The sequence below is a fragment of the Oncorhynchus keta genome, unplaced genomic scaffold, assembly GCF_023373465.1.
Source record: "Oncorhynchus keta strain PuntledgeMale-10-30-2019 unplaced genomic scaffold, Oket_V2 Un_scaffold_3208_pilon_pilon, whole genome shotgun sequence".
Taxonomy (NCBI): Eukaryota; Metazoa; Chordata; class Actinopteri; order Salmoniformes; family Salmonidae; genus Oncorhynchus; species Oncorhynchus keta.
In genome coordinates, this window is record NW_026290915.1 from 734,807 (window position 1) to 750,814 (window position 16,008).

Here is a 16,008-nt window from a genome sequence, read left to right on the forward strand (position 1 = left end):
CATTATGTTGACAGGGCAGACACCACTGTGGTGAATTTATAATGGCCATAATGTTGAAAGAGTAACTTACATTATGTTTACACGGCTGACACCACTGTGGTGAATTTATAATGGCCATAATGTTTAAAGAGTAACTTCCATTATGTTTACACGGCAGACACCACTGTGGTGAATTTATAATGGCCATAATGTTTAAAGAGTAACTTCCATTATGTTTACACGGCAGACACCACTGTGGTGAATTTATAATGGCCATAATGTTTAAAGAGTAACTTCCATTATGTTGACAGGGCAGACACCACTGTGGTGAATTTATAATGGCCATAATGTTTAAAGAGTAACTTCCATTATGTTTACCACTGTGGTGGCAGACACCACTGTGGTGAATTTATAATGGCCATAATGTTTAAAGAGTAACTTACATTATGTTTACACGGCAGACACCACTGTGGTGAATTTATAATGGCCATAATGTTTAAAGAGTAACTTCCATTATGTTTACACGGCAGACACCACTGTGGTGAATTTATAATGGCCATAATGTTTAAAGAGTAACTTCCATTATGTTTACACGGCAGACACCACTGTGGTGAATTTATAATGGCCATAATGTTTAAAGAGTAACTTCCATTATGTTTACACGGCAGACACCACTGTGGTGAATTTATAATGGCCATAATGTTTAAAGAGTAACTTCCATTATGTTTACACGGCAGACACCACTGTGGTGAATTTATAATGGCCATAATGTTTAAAGAGTAACTTCCATTATGTTTACACGGCAGACACCACTGGACACACCACATCATTTCAGCGTGGAAAATTAGCTCATATTTAGTATGTAGATATTGATCAATAAGATTCCAACCTATTTTCACCCACTCAAAAAGACAGCCAAAAGTTTGCTGAATTCACAGTGTGTTATCATTAAGATTTCAAACATTTAAAGGGACATTCAAATTCCAATGGAAAAGCAATGTCTGATTGTGGGTTTAGTTGCACCTAAATGTGTTATAGCTCCACTTTCAACCATTTGAAAGCACACCACAGTTAGAATGGGAATACAATGTCAGATATTATGTTTATGTATACAACTTAATGCGTTATCACTGTGCTTCATCTCATAGCAGAACCAAATGACCTGGATTGCAGTTAGTCGAGGTTACATTAAAGTACATGGCGCAAGTGATCAATGCCGTTGGAGATTCTGTGAAGATCATTTTGCAAAAGTAATATTGAATTGTGTTTGGTTATCAACGCAACCATATATCAACATTTGAAGGAGATGTATCTTCTGCTTGGATAGTTCCATCTGTGCCACTGAGTCTGGCTTTAATTGCAGTTTGTCTACAAATTAATAACTGATGTTGGATTCACGTCTCCATTTCAACCAAAAATCTAAGATAAAGAATAAGACTTTGTTTTTGGTTGAGATAGAGATGTGAATCCAACATATTTCTTATTAACTTGTAGATTCCATTTTAAACCAACCAAAGCTTGAAACTCTAGGCCTATGTTTTGTCTATTTTTAGTTGAATCCTGGGCTGAATTTAAACTATAGCTGTTGATAACTTGCCAAATGCTATATAGGCCAAAATAGCATCATTGATGATACATGATTGATTTAATTTGCTCTATTGAACCTACCCTTTGGAATGACTTCGACAGCAACAGTGAATCTATTAAGTGGCGATCTCTCAACAATCATTCTCATGATAGCACATTGGTAATAGTCAGTGACATCACAGCTAAGCAGGGCTGGGCTTGGTTAAAACCCTGGATAGGAGACCAAAGGGTTGGCTGTAGATAGATCAACTCTCCAGTAGGAGGTGCTGCCCAGCCTATACTTTTATTGATCTGACCTTGTTTCAAAGGTACAAATTCAACATATTTTATACAAGGTTTGTCTATGTTGAAAATTGGTTACCATGACGACATACTGTACATAATCCTGTGATTGAATTTTACCCTCAAAACAACAGTTGATTACTTTTTTAAAAATCTCATGAATTTCCTACATAGATTCGTTGACAAATTACGCTGAAACAACGTCAATTTAACCAGTTTGTGCCCAGTGGGACATTAATATTGGTCAGACTCTAAAGGCAAAAGGAGACACAGACATCAGCAGACATCCCACTGGGCAAAAATTTGTTGAATCAACGTTGTTTCCACATAATTTCAACCCCAAAATTCAGTGTGATGACGTTGAATCAACACAGACAACTGATTGGATTAGCAAAAAGTCATCAACATCAGGACATTTCAGAAATCCAATGACAGGGTGATATTTATGGCTGATTTCACATTGAATTCAAGTTAGTTGACAACTCAACCAAGTGTAAATGAAAACTAGATGTTGAACTGACGTCTGTGCCCAGTGGGGGATGGCACGTTCTTCTCCCTCGGTCTATGTGTATCTTCAGTGTTCTCCTGCAATGTAAACCAGCTCTGATCTGCCCGTCAGTGATTTGTTGCGTGAGTTCTCAAGATCAGTGGAGGACTGGAGGCCTCGGGATCAAGGGCTATAGAAATGGCAACAGTCCCGTCTCATGCACTAACGCTTGTTTTTTCCCTCTGGGATAGAGGACAGACCAGAGCAAAGCAGAGCTGAGCCAGGAAGAAGAATGACTCCCCCTGATACTGGCCCTTGTCTATCTATCCCCTGCTCCTCCTCTTTCCCTTCCCCAGCATCGCTAGCGCCTGTCTCTTGTTTGGATAAGTTAGTGGGGAGGCGTCAGCTCGTTGCTGATGTATACCACCTGCCTTGGCCTCTCCCTGAACCTTCCTCCAGCTCCCACCACTGAGACATTCCACTGCCTTTTCTGGGCCTGTGTTTACACGGCAACAGCATACCCAGCACTCCCCTCTATCTCTTTCTGCTGGTTAAGGATAGGAGGCCAAGGGGCTACTCCACCACCACCGCTTCGCTGCCAAGATCCTCCCACTCATAATCACAGTCATGGTCATTAGGCTGAAAATGGAATGAAACAAGGAGATACTACCAGGACTCTTCCAATAAAGAACTTTCATTGTTGTTTTTTATTGCACAATGTTTTTAAACCTTTTCCATTGCAAAACCCAGAGCCAAGGACGGGTCAAAACAATTAGGGCTCACTAGCGAACATGCATGACCTCATCGTTACTGCCCTTTGAGAAGATTAATGACTGTTGATTTACACTTTATGTTCATTGAAAGCAATGGAAAAACGAGTAGTTTGGATGTGTGCGCACCTCACCATGACGCATGGAGAATGAAAATGATCCGTAGATGAAAGAGAAGTCATTCACACGGTCCTGCAGACTCTGTACTCCCTGCAACAGATTCATTTCAGTTCATCCCAAGCTCATTGACGTCTGTTATCAGGATCTGACAGACTGTAACATTGGCTCTGTGTTGAGTCGAGTTTAGTGGAGAAACCACAGTTCCAGTGGGCAGTTCCTTTTTAGTAATACAAGTATATGTGCCTAGCTAAATGAGTTTCTGTTTAGTATGTTTAGTATGTTAGACCTACTGTCCTCTCAGGGTAGCCATGTGTACACTGAGTGTTTAATATAACCATGTTGATAGAATCATCACAGGAAAACCTCTAAATAATAGGCACACATAAAACACAATCCCAAATCAATCCCTGGGTATAGGGTATATAGGGGAAACCTAGTCAGTTGTCCAACAATGTATTCAACTGAACTGTGTCTTCTGCATTTAAGTATAAGGTATAGAAGTATATAGTGGCTGTTCAGACAGTGTTTCTGTGTGGCACAGCCACAGCAGCAGCTGTTATCAATCGTGACCACCACCAGACTGTAACGGTCATTCAGTCTCTCCATTACTGACCACACACACACTGATACACCACACATCAAATACTTGGTCTTTACCAGAGAAACACCACCTGGTGTTTGACCTCTCATCTATAGCCAAGGTTCTACTGCTCTTCTCCCCAGAAACATAAAACATTCAGAGTTAGATCTGGATAGGTTCTGGAACTGTCCCCAAAATGTGATGCTTTTCTATGATCATTCAGAGAGCCTTCTCCCACTTTAAGGTCTCCCACTAAATCACCTTTACTCAGAGTATATCCCTTCATGTCTTCCTTAACAGTATATCATTGAATGGCTTTATTAACAGTATATAATTTAATGTCTTCATTAACAGTATATCATTGAATGTCTTCATTAACAGTATATCATTGAATGTCTTCATTAACAGTATATAATTGAATGTCTTCATTAACAGTATATCATTGAATGTCTTTATTAACAGTATATCATTGAATGTCTTCATTAACAGTATATCATTGAATGTCTTCATTAACAGTATATCATTGAATGTCTTCATTAACAGTATATCATTTAATGTCTTCATTAACAGTATATCATTGAATGTCTTCATTAACAGTATATCATTGAATGTCTTCATTAACAGTATATCATTGAATGTCTTCATTAACAGTATATCATTGAATGTCTTCATTAACAGTATATCATTGAATGTCTTCATTAACAGTATATAATTGAATGTCTTCATTAACAGTATATCATTGAATGTCTTCATTAACAGTATCATTGAATGTCTTCATTCAGTAGAGCTTTCATCATTGTGAATTCTAAATGAACCCATCCTGGTGTGAACTGTTTTTCAACACCTCATAAAATTGTTGTGAGAGCATGTGCACGGGCCTCAACACTCAACACACACACAAATGTAAAACTGACTGTGACAATGAAAGGCTAGGCCTATATACATTTTAAGACACTGAAGATAAGAACTTGTCATTTCTATAATGATCTCTTCAGTTGCATTATAGTTTTCTCCACAACAAAGAGTGATTGATTGTTCCACGTGTTAACAGGCAACTCAGATACATGGCCATAAATTGATAGTTGCTCCACAGCTCCACCAAGTGGCAGAACATAAAAACATTACACAAATAAAAGAATAGAAAGCACTGCACTACTGAACTAACTGTGGCAACCGCAGGCATGGTGGATATCATACCCTTTATTATAAAGTGTTAAGTTGAAAGAGTAAAGTACTCCATCGCCATCATTAATGTGGGCCTTTGACTCATTAACAACAACAAAACACCACATCAATATTTATTATGGATCCCCATTAGTTCATACCAAGGCAGCAGCTACTCTTCCTGGGGTTTATTATGGATCCCCATTAGTTCATACCAAGGCAGCAGCTACTCTTCCTGGGGTTTATTATCGATCCCCATTAGTTCATACCAAGGCAGCAGCTACTCTTCCTGGGGTTTATTATGGATCCCCATTAGTTCATACCAAGGCAGCAGCTACTCTTCCTGGTGTTTATTAAGGATCCCCATTAGTTCATACCAAGGCAGCAGCTACTCTTCCTGGTGTTTATTAAGGATCCCCATTAGTTCATACCAAGGCAGCAGCTACTCTTCCTGGGGTTTATTATCGATCCCCATTAGTTCATACCAAGGCAGCAGCTACTCTTCCTGGTGTTTATTAAGGATCCCCATTAGTTCATACCAAGGCAGCAGCTACTCTTCCTGGGGTTTATTATCGATCCCCATTAGTTCATACCAAGGCAGCAGCTACTCTTCCTGGGGTTTATTATCGATCCCCATTAGTTCATACCAAGGCAGCAGCTACTCTTCCTGGGGTTTATTATCGATCCCCATTAGTTCATACCAAGGCAGCAGCTTCTCTTCCTGGGGTTTATTATCGATCCCCATTAGTTCATACCAAGGCAGCAGCTACTCTTCCTGGGGTTTATTATCGATCCCCATTAGTTCATACCAAGGCAGCAGCTACTCTTCCTGGGGTTTATTATCGATCCCCATTAGTTCATACCAAGGCAGCAGCTACTCTTCCTGGTGTTTATTAAGGATCCCCATTAGTTCATACCAAGGCAGCAGCTACTCTTCCTGGGGTTTATTATGGATTCCCATGAGTTCCTGCCAAGGCAACAGCTACTCTTCCTGGGGTTTATTATCGATCCCCATTAGTTCATACCAAGGCAGCAGCTACTCTTCCTGGTGTTTATTATCGATCCCCATTAGTTCATACCAAGGCAGCAGCTACTCTTCCTGGGGTTTATTATGGATTCCCATTAGTTCCTGCCAAGGCAACAGCTACTCTTCCTGGTGTTTGTTATGGATCCCCATTAGTTCCTGCCAAGGCAGCTGCTACTCTTCCTGGAGTTTATTATGGATCCCCATTAGTTCCTGCCAAGGCAGCAGCTTCTCTTCCTGGTGTTTATTATGGATCCCCATTAGTTCCTGCCAAGGCAGCAGCTACTCTTCCTGGGGTTTATTATGGATCCCCATTAGTTCCTGCCAAGGCAGCTGCTACTCTTCCTGGGGTTTATTATGGATCCCCATTAGTTCCTGCCAAGGCAGCAGCTACTCTTCCTGGTGTTTATTATGGATCCCCATTAGTTCCTGCCAAGGCAGCAGCTACTCTTCCTGGGGTTTATTAGTGATCCCCATTAGTTCCTGCCAAGGCAGCAGCAGCTACCCTTCCTGGAGTTTATTATGGATCCCCATTAGTTCCTGCCAAGGCAGCAGCTACTCTTCCTGGAGTTTATTATGGATCCCCATTAGTTCCTGCCAAGGCAGCAGCTTCTCTTCCTGGTGTTTATTATGGATCCCCATTAGTTCCTACCAAGGCAGCAGCTACTCTTCCTGGGGTTTATTATGGATCCCCATTAGTTCCTGCCATGCAGCAGCTACTCTTCTTGGGGTCCAAACACATTCAGGCACTTACATTACATATAAAACAAAAGATAAAACAGTACATCATATAACATTATTACACCACCATATGTCTACAATACAAAATGTATATACCACCATACAACAATATTACAACGTACGTGTGTAGAGTGCGGAATCTCCTAGTTTTCAAATTATGTAACTAGTATATTAATTGTATATTCATTATTGACTTGATGGATCGGTTACTCCCATTGATGGATTGGAAAACCAACCGGGTATGGTCACAGACCACAGTGCCTTCTCCACCGACCACACTGTCTTCCCCTAACGCTAGCTGCAATGCAGTCATTCACGAGGGGTATCTGTCGAAGGCACCCCTTTGGAAAAAGACATTTAGAAACCTCTTGGGGCAGAATCCGATCCAAGGAGATATTACGATATCTCTACACATTCCATCAGCCAATCTGATTGACCATTCTTTTCATGATTTCGAGCGAGCTGTCTCTATGAATACGCAACTTCCCTCCTCCTTGCAGTCGTGCAATACAGTAGTTGAGATGAACTTCTCTTGCCCTTCAGACACTTCCGCAAGCACTGCGGCCGTCTCAGCAAGAAAAACATCGATGCGCAGAGTATACTCTGCTTCAGATGACACACCTTACACTTTGTGGGGGACTGTCACCCCTTACAATGACACTAATGGCGTCAGTCCAGCAACTGACCCTATGACTCCCACTGGTGAAACACTTTGCGAAATCATAGACCGATATCCTCGTCTCAGTTCGCAGGTACTGAAGCGGTTGCCACACGCGGGCGCGGTGGTGACTGACAGACCTCGACAGCCACTGAGGGTGTTGAAGCACAAACACCAGATTTGGTTGAAAGGTTACAGCCATCCTCATAATAACGCGGCCACTGACAACTCGTACATAGGGTCCAAAGTTTTCGTTTGCGCCTCGGATACCAACACCACCCGCTGGTGGGGGGTCCCGAGACACAAAGGGGGGGAATAGTAGCCCAGACCCATGATGAGCCTCATCAAGGCCGATGGGGGGGGGTCGAGACTACGGACAACACCGTACGAGGCCACCAGAGCATAAATCAAATCTAGTTGTAAACTCCCCTATGAGAACAGTGAGGAGCAGACAGGCCCCCAGACGGGGATTATCTTAGAACACATCTAAGATAGTACTGAGGTGGACCACACCGGTCATAAAGGAAGTCCAGTGGACTTGTCCACCTCCAAAACAAATGGCAACAATAATCATTCCTTGTCATGTGTAGGTTCAACTACAATACAACTAGTAAAATGCTCTAATCATGTCTCCTGTAGGATAACATTTCAGTACCAATACCACAGTCAGTCCAGCAACACTCAGTAAGAGGATTAGTAACCTCACAAGTTAAATTGCTATTGATAATAGCAACATAGGAGTCACTCAGAGTGCAGCACGGGGAAGGGAATCTCCATTGCACTCTTCCACATGCCACTAATAAATAGAACCCTCCGTTCAGGAGAAAAGTTATTAGAGTCATGAACCACGATCACACCACGTACAACTGGTCTAATACTTAGAGTACTTCCGTCATGGGGTTAGCTCTTCCGTGTATAACATAGCTATGAAGTAGACTTCTTCATACCTACCTCCACTACAATAGTGGAAGACAGTGACTGGTAGTAAAACCACTACAGACTCTCTCAACACCAATTCTGACTGACCTCCAGGCATTGACCTGAAAATAACCTGACTACGTCAGACTCATTCTGAACAAGTTGTAATCTGCCAGGATACTTGGTTTCCTTCCCTTGACATGTGTGCTTGTGTAAGCATAAAAGCACATGAACAACGGAACATCCAATTAGGATTTATGCTAGGATCACTTATGGGTCCGAGCAAAATACCAGCCGTAGTAAAGTTGAACATTTATTTTGAGGCCTTTAACTCTATCTACATCACTCACCAGTTTTCTTCTCAGAAGTCCATAGGTCATCCCTGTAGACTGCCCAAAACTAGTGCCTTACAGCTGTAGACTTATCATATAGTTATCAACTTAGGATAGTACCCTAAGCAACACCCCACAAATTAGGAAAGCCCTAGATATGACATTAGACAATGCCATGATAGGGTCATTTTGCCAAGACCATGGACGTAGATAGAATACAGTCCAATTAGATGATTAAGGCGGCATAACTATATTTTGTTTTGTTTATGCTTTCATTCATTTTGTTTCATTTTCTTCGGCACGTAGAAAGTGATAGAGCCATAAACAACTTCCCCATACAACCATCATTTAGTGCCACAACGCCACTCATTTGGGAGGAAATGCAATGATATATTTCATGAGTGTGTGCGTTGATAAAATCTACCTAAGTTACCTCCCAGATCTTCCAGTCTGGACGACCAGAAGCCGGGTCCGGAACGGCGACCCCAATCTGGATATCTGCTGTCCAGCCATGGAGCGGACTTCTTCATTTGCAGACACCCTACCCGGGTCAACCACACCAGAGGGGGGGACTGCAACGGCGCTCACAATCTGGATATCTGCTGTCCAGCCATGGAGCGGACTTCTTCATTTGCAGACACCCTACCCGGGTCAACCACACCAGAGGGGGGGACTGCAACGGCGCTCACAATCTGGGTATCTGCTGTCCAGCCATGGAGCGGACTTCTTCATTTGCAGAAACCCTACCCGGGTCAACCACACCAGAGGGGGGGACTGCAACGGCGCTCACAATCTGGATATCTGCTGTCCAGCCATGGAGCGGACTTCTTCATTTGCAGACACCCTACCCGGGTCAACCACACCAGAGGGGGGGACTGCAACGGCGCTCACAATCTGGGTATCTGCTGTCCAGCCATGGAGCGGACTTCTTCATTTGCAGACACCCTACCCGGGTCAACCACACCAGAGGGGGGGACTGCAACGGCGCTCACAATCTGGGTATCTGCTGTCCAGCCATGGAGCGGACTTCATTCGCAGAAACCCTACCCGGGTCGACCACCAGATGGGGACCACAACAATGGTCCACAACCAGAACAACCCACGGTCATTTTTATGTTGGTTTGCAACATGCAGGTCAATCGCAAGATTGAACCCAACATGGGGGGACTGTCATGACGTTGGACTGGGGGTTAGGTTTATGACAGTCATAAATACCTCTTCCCCCCTTTTCTCTCTCTCTACCCTGCTTAGGTTACATTTGCAAAACCACCTGGTTAACATAGAGATTCGGGGAACATCAGAAGGTGGGGGGAAATTAACTATATTCTGGTAATCTGACCAATTGAACATATGCGGTGGTACTTAATGAATATGATGTCAGTTCGGTTGTCATCTGAGACCTTCTCATTAATGATAAGATGACATAAAATCTACAGGGGAAAGTCTACACATCAGAGTTATCGGATTCACATGGAACTGTTTTTCAATTTAAATGTTTAATTCTGTGTGATTAGTTAGGTATTTAGTAAATAAATGATTAAACCCAATTTTGTATTGCTGATTCAAATTGTTAGCCAGGGGTCGTGCAGATAACCAAGAATGTACAACTTTCAGATGAGACTGAATTAAGAGGACGATTAATATTGACTGCTATTGATGTAAAATATTACTAGGTCTTTAAGAGTTTATTCGGAAGATAACAGCTCTATAAATATTATTTTGTGGTGCCCGACTCTCTAGTTAATTACATTTACATGATTAGCTCAATCAGGTGATATTAATTACGGATAAATTATTTTATAGAATAGCATGTCATATCACTTAATCCGGCATAGACAAAGACACGACAATTACTATACAAAACCCATTTTAACATGCAGAAATTCAACAGTTTTTTGACAAGAGTTTAATAGGAATTGGCCATGGATATGAATATTAATTAGCTACACATGAAATGTGCTATAATTAAGCAATAATGCACGAGGAGGTGTGGTATATGGCCAATATACCATGGCTAAGGGCTGTTTTTAAGCATGATGCAACGCGGAGTGCCTGGATACAGCCCTTAGCCGTGGTATATTGGCCATATACCACAAACCCCTGAGGTACCTTATTGTTATTATAAACTGGTTACCAATGTAATTAGAGCAGTAAAAATAAATGTTTTGTCATACACGTGGTATACGGTCTGATATACCACGGCTGTAAGCCAAGCAGCATTCAAGGCCCGATCCACCCAGTTTATAATCAAGTACAAACCCTAAGAAAATGAAGACCTATTCCATCTAGAATGTACAAATATCAGTTACATACAATTGTTAGCATACTTCAATGTTTGTTCCAACATCATCATCATGTTTCACCAAAAGGTGTAGGCTACAAGGCAGGAATGCTAAATTTTGGCTATCACATTGTGTTTTAAACATCTGTCTACTGAATTTGCTGTTTGCGATAGTCCCTCGCCATTTTTCTCATGTCTTGGTATGGCTTGAGGTCAGTTAATGCGAGAATAAAGACGACTTTCGAGTAGTAAGACATGTATAAAAGTAACAGATAATAAGGGGCTAGAAGCATCTTATATGGTGAGCTACCAAGTGGCTAGGACAGGCAAGCCCCATACTATTGAGGAGGACTTAATTCTTCCTTCTGCCGCGGATATGACTGGGACAATGCTGGGGGAAAAGGTCCAAAAAACTACACAGACAACGCCTTCATCAAACAACACTGTTTCACGACGCATCAGTGATATGGCAGGAGATGTTTTGAAACAATGACTCCTTCGCATACAAGCCAGTGAATTCTATGCGTTTCAGCTGGATGAGTCAACAGACGTGGCGGGCCTGGCAGAGCTCCTGGTATATGTCCGTTACGTTTATGGGCGGTCAATTAAGGAGGACATCCTCTTCTGCAAATCACTGGAAACGAGGACAACATGAGAGGATATTTTTAAAGTACTGGACAGCTTTGTGACATCAAATGGACTCTGGTGGTCAAGATGTGTTGGTATTTGTACTGATGGCGCAAAAGCCATGACAGGGAGACATAGTGGAGTGGTAGCGCGAGTGCAAGCAGTTGCTCCCGACGCCACTTGGGTGCACTGCAGCATCCACCGAGAGGCTCTTGCTGCCAAGGGAATGCCTGACAGCTTGAAAGACGTTTTGGACACTACAGTGAAAATGGTTAACTTTGTTAAAGCAAGGCCCCTGAACTCTCGTGTATTTTCTGCATTATGCAAAGATATGGGCAGCGACCATGTAACGTTTTTACAACATGCGCTAGTTATCAAGAGGCAAAGTATTGACACTTTTTTTAAATTGAGAGACGAGCTTAAAGTTTCTTTACTGACCATAATGTTCACTTGTCTGACCGCTTGCACGGGTTTCTCACACAACTGGCCTATCTGGGTTATGTGTTTTCCTCTCCTGAATGATCTCAAGGACAACACACAGGTCTTTCCATCATTGTATGATATTTTGTGTGCAAATGAACTCAAGCTTACGGACAATGTCAAATGTGATATAGAGAAGCACCTGAGTGAGCTGGGTGCGCAATTACGCAGGTTCGTTATCCCTTTCATGCCCTGCCTCCAGTCCACTTACCGATATCTGAACAAGAGAGCCTCATAGAAATTGCAACAAGCGGTTCTGTGAAAATTGAATTTAATCAGAAGCCACTGCCAGATTTCTGAATAGGGCTGCGCTCAGCTTCTTGTCTTGTCAAATCGCGCTGTTAAGACACTGATTCCGTTTGCAACCACGTACCTATATGAGAGTGGATTCTCGGCCCTCACTAGCATGAAAACTAAATACAGGAAAATACTGTGTGTGGAAAATTATTTAATACTGAGACTCTCTCCAATACAACCCAACATTGCAGAGTTACAGTAGGTGCATCCTTTTAAGCACACCTTTCCCATTAACCTGTGGTGAGTTATTCACAATTATTGATGAACAAATAAGGTTTTAAATGTAAGATGGCTAAATAAAGAGCAAAATTATTGATTATTATTTGTGCCCTGGTCCTATAAGAGCTCTTTGTCACTTCCCACGAGCTGGGTTGTGACGAAAACTCACACTCATTCTTATGTTTGATAAAGGTCGTATAGTGTGTGTGTGTCGTATAAATCGTATTGTGTGTGTGTCGTATAAATCGTATTGTGTGTGTGTGTGGCAGGCTTACACAATGATGACAAAAAACAACATTTGAGAGTGCGCTGACCCTGGTGCTAGAGGGGGTACGCAGCTGGAGGTTGAATGTTTGAAGGGGCACGGGACTATAACACGTTTGGGAACCACTGACGTAGACTGTGATATGTCAGTTTTACATGGAAATGTCTGAGAAGTGAATCCACGTCTTTTTACACACAAACGCCCCTAATAAAAGATGTAGCAGAGCTTGCAAAAATGAACATAATTAGATAAGTGCATTCACCTTCTCCATGTCATCCAATGATTGGCCTGCAACTTCCTCTGTGTTCTTCTTGGCCTCTTCTTCATACTTGTTTCTGCTGGTCAGGTATTCCTCTGCCAAAATACTTTTACAAGACATTTTTATTCAGATAAAATGTATGTATATGAATTCAATATACTACATACTAATAAATATAATGCACTATTTCCTACTTTTCCTTTTTGATTTTAGAATCAGAGTTAACACTACTCATTGTATACAGTGTGGTCATCAAATAACGAGAAACCAACCTGTCCAGTGGATCTTGGGGTTCAGGAACGATGAGCAGTCCATATACAGCATCCAAGATCTCTCTCATGGTTATGTGAGCGTTGTAGCTGCGGTCAAATATGTTGTGGCAGATACGACCCACACTGTTTATGTTGCAGTGGTACACCTTCGTCCACATTAAGGATTTTTCATGGCCTCCCGAGTGAGCAGTGGTCTAAGGCAATGCATCGCAGTGCTAGAGGAGTCACTACAGACCCGGGTTCAATCCCGGGCTGTATCACAACCGGCCGTGATCGGGAATCCCATAGGGTGGCGCACAATTGGCGCAGCGTCGTCCGGGTTAAGGGAGGGTTTGGCCTGGGGGGGGCTTTACTTGGCTCATCGCGCTCTAGCGACTCCTTGTGGCGGGCCAGGCGCCTGCAGGCTGACCTCGGTAGTCAGTTGAAGTGTTTTCTCCGACACATTGGTGCGGCGGGCTTCCGGGTTAAGCAGTCGGGTGTTAATAAGAGCGGTTAGGCGGGTAATGTTTCAGAGGACGCATGACTTGACCTTTGCCTCCCGGGCCCGTTGGGGAGTTGCCAGCGATTAGACAAGATTGAAATTGGGTAAAAAAATAAAAAAATAACACGATTTTTCATGACGGAAAAAAGTATCAATCAACTGGATAGAATTTGAAAATGTATGACTTAGGTAATAGGAATAAATACACTGTCTTCATGTATTCATTGTGTAGAAGGATACAGGTGTGACAAAGCGCACAAGTGGAGGTTTGACGGGGTAGTCAGCTCCAAACTGACAGTACAGCTCAAAGACTCCATCCTCATAAGGTGTATCAGGAGGGCCTTGCATGAGAATCTTCCAAAACGCTGAATAGTTATGGAATCACAGGGGTTAAATGTTTTAGAAAATATTGTGCAAAATGATTAAAATAATAACCAACTGGACATGTGGATGGGAAGTTGATATGAACACTTTATACAGTCAAACAAACCAATAACTTGAGGCTGTTACGGTCATGGTCCATGTAGACTATATTTAAGCAGTAAGGCTCGAGGGGGTGTGGTATATGGCTAATATACCACGGCTATGTTTTATCATGCCCGTGGTATACGGTCTGATATACCACGGCTGTCATCCAATCAGCAATCAGGGCTTGAACCACCCAAGTATTAACAATGTTATTATAAAGCATTATGAAAAGTATATTTATACTAAGTGTTACCAGATCAATAACACTTAACACAATACCCTAATAATGTTTACTTACTAAAGTCTGACTCTGAAGGCAGAACAGTGCAGAATGGGTGTGGGTCACAGTGCAGGCTCTTCAGCTCTTCCAGAAGGCGTTTGTCCTTCTCCAAAAAGCGTCCGCTCTTGGATTCCTGGATCTTCTTTTTTAATGCACTATTTTGTGACATGTTCATTTTTGTTAGAGTAATACAGTAGTTTACCTCAATCTCAACATTAAATAAATGCATCTTGAGCATAGTAGTGGTTTACTAGAATAGTAATTAGTAGTGGAAGTAAATGACTCTGTCATTCCAGAATGACATGCTGATAATGGAACTGCTCGTACTTCTCTGTCCCAGTCACTTTATCGTTTAGTCCACTTGGCAGAGCAACCTCTGGCTTCTCGTCATAACCCCGGTTGGCGAAGAGAGCAACTAGAATGTTCTGTAGAGTCAAATGAGCATTGTTCATTACAATTCGTTTTAAGATCAATGTTATTAACTTACACTTTATTTGATTTAAATATGTATTTGTCACATGCAACTTGACAGTGAAATGTTTGTTTACGAGCCCTTCCCAACGATGCAAAGTTGTAAAAAATTATACAAATAGTAACACAAGAGGAATAAAATACACAAGAATGGAACTATATACAGGAAGTACCAGATCAATGTACATGTACATGGGATGAGGTATTTTAGGTAGATGTGTACATAAAGGCAGGGTAAAGTGACTAGGCATCAGGATAGATAATAATAAGAGTAAAATAAAGTAAAGAGTAAAATAAAGAACAAGAATCGTATTATTTTATATAGAATATATGGAAACACTTGTCCTATTTGAATAGTTTTTGTTTAATAGATCGTACCTCGCTCCTAATGTAGGATGGGTCCAGTTTCTTCTTCAGCTTCCTCATCTCCAAAGACAGAACAGTTTCCATTTCAAAAAGCTTCAGACCAGTTTTACTCGTCTCTGGTTTGAAACATCACCCTCCTACAAGCCATGGATGGTTTGAAACAACACCCTCCTACAAGCCATGGATGGTTTGAAACAACACCCTACTCCATGGATGGTTTGAAACAACACCCTCCTATAAGAAGACATGGATGGATTGAAACAACACCCTCCTACAAGACATGGATGGTTTGAAACATCACCCTCCTATAAGAAGCCATGGATGGTTTGAAACATCACCCTCCTAAAAGACATGGATGGTTTGAAACAACACCCTCCTAAAAGACATGGATGGTTTGAAACAACACCCTCCTAAAAGACATGGATGGTTTGAAACAACACCCTCCTATAAGAAGACATGGATGGTTTGAAACAACACCCTCCTATAAGACATGGATGGTTTGAAACAACACCCTCCTAAAAGACATGGATGGTTTGAAACAACACCCTCCTAAAAGAAGACATGGATGGTTTGAAACAACACCCTCCTATAAGAAGACAT

The 16,008-nt window shown here is 41.9% G+C and overlaps 1 protein-coding gene across 2 annotated transcripts in view; it reads right to left on the minus strand.

Annotated features, from left to right (window-relative positions):
* LOC118382188 (uncharacterized) overlaps positions 1–15,573 on the minus strand; it is a 47,331-nt gene extending 31,758 nt beyond the window's left edge. For both annotated transcript variants that reach the window (XR_008131758.1, XM_052515841.1), the window contains exons 1-6: positions 15,421–15,573; positions 14,899–14,996; positions 14,590–14,726; positions 14,064–14,188; positions 13,343–13,488; positions 13,074–13,176 (exon numbers count right to left, since the gene is read on the minus strand). Coding sequence is in view for 1 of the 2 variants with exons in the window: in XM_052515841.1 (XP_052371801.1) it covers positions 13,074–13,176; positions 13,343–13,488; positions 14,064–14,188; positions 14,590–14,726; positions 14,899–14,996; positions 15,421–15,492 (681 nt within the window). In the remaining variant the exon portion in view is untranslated. The remainder of the gene's footprint in view (positions 1–13,073; positions 13,177–13,342; positions 13,489–14,063; positions 14,189–14,589; positions 14,727–14,898; positions 14,997–15,420) is intronic.
* Positions 15,574–16,008: the final 435 nt, after the last annotated feature.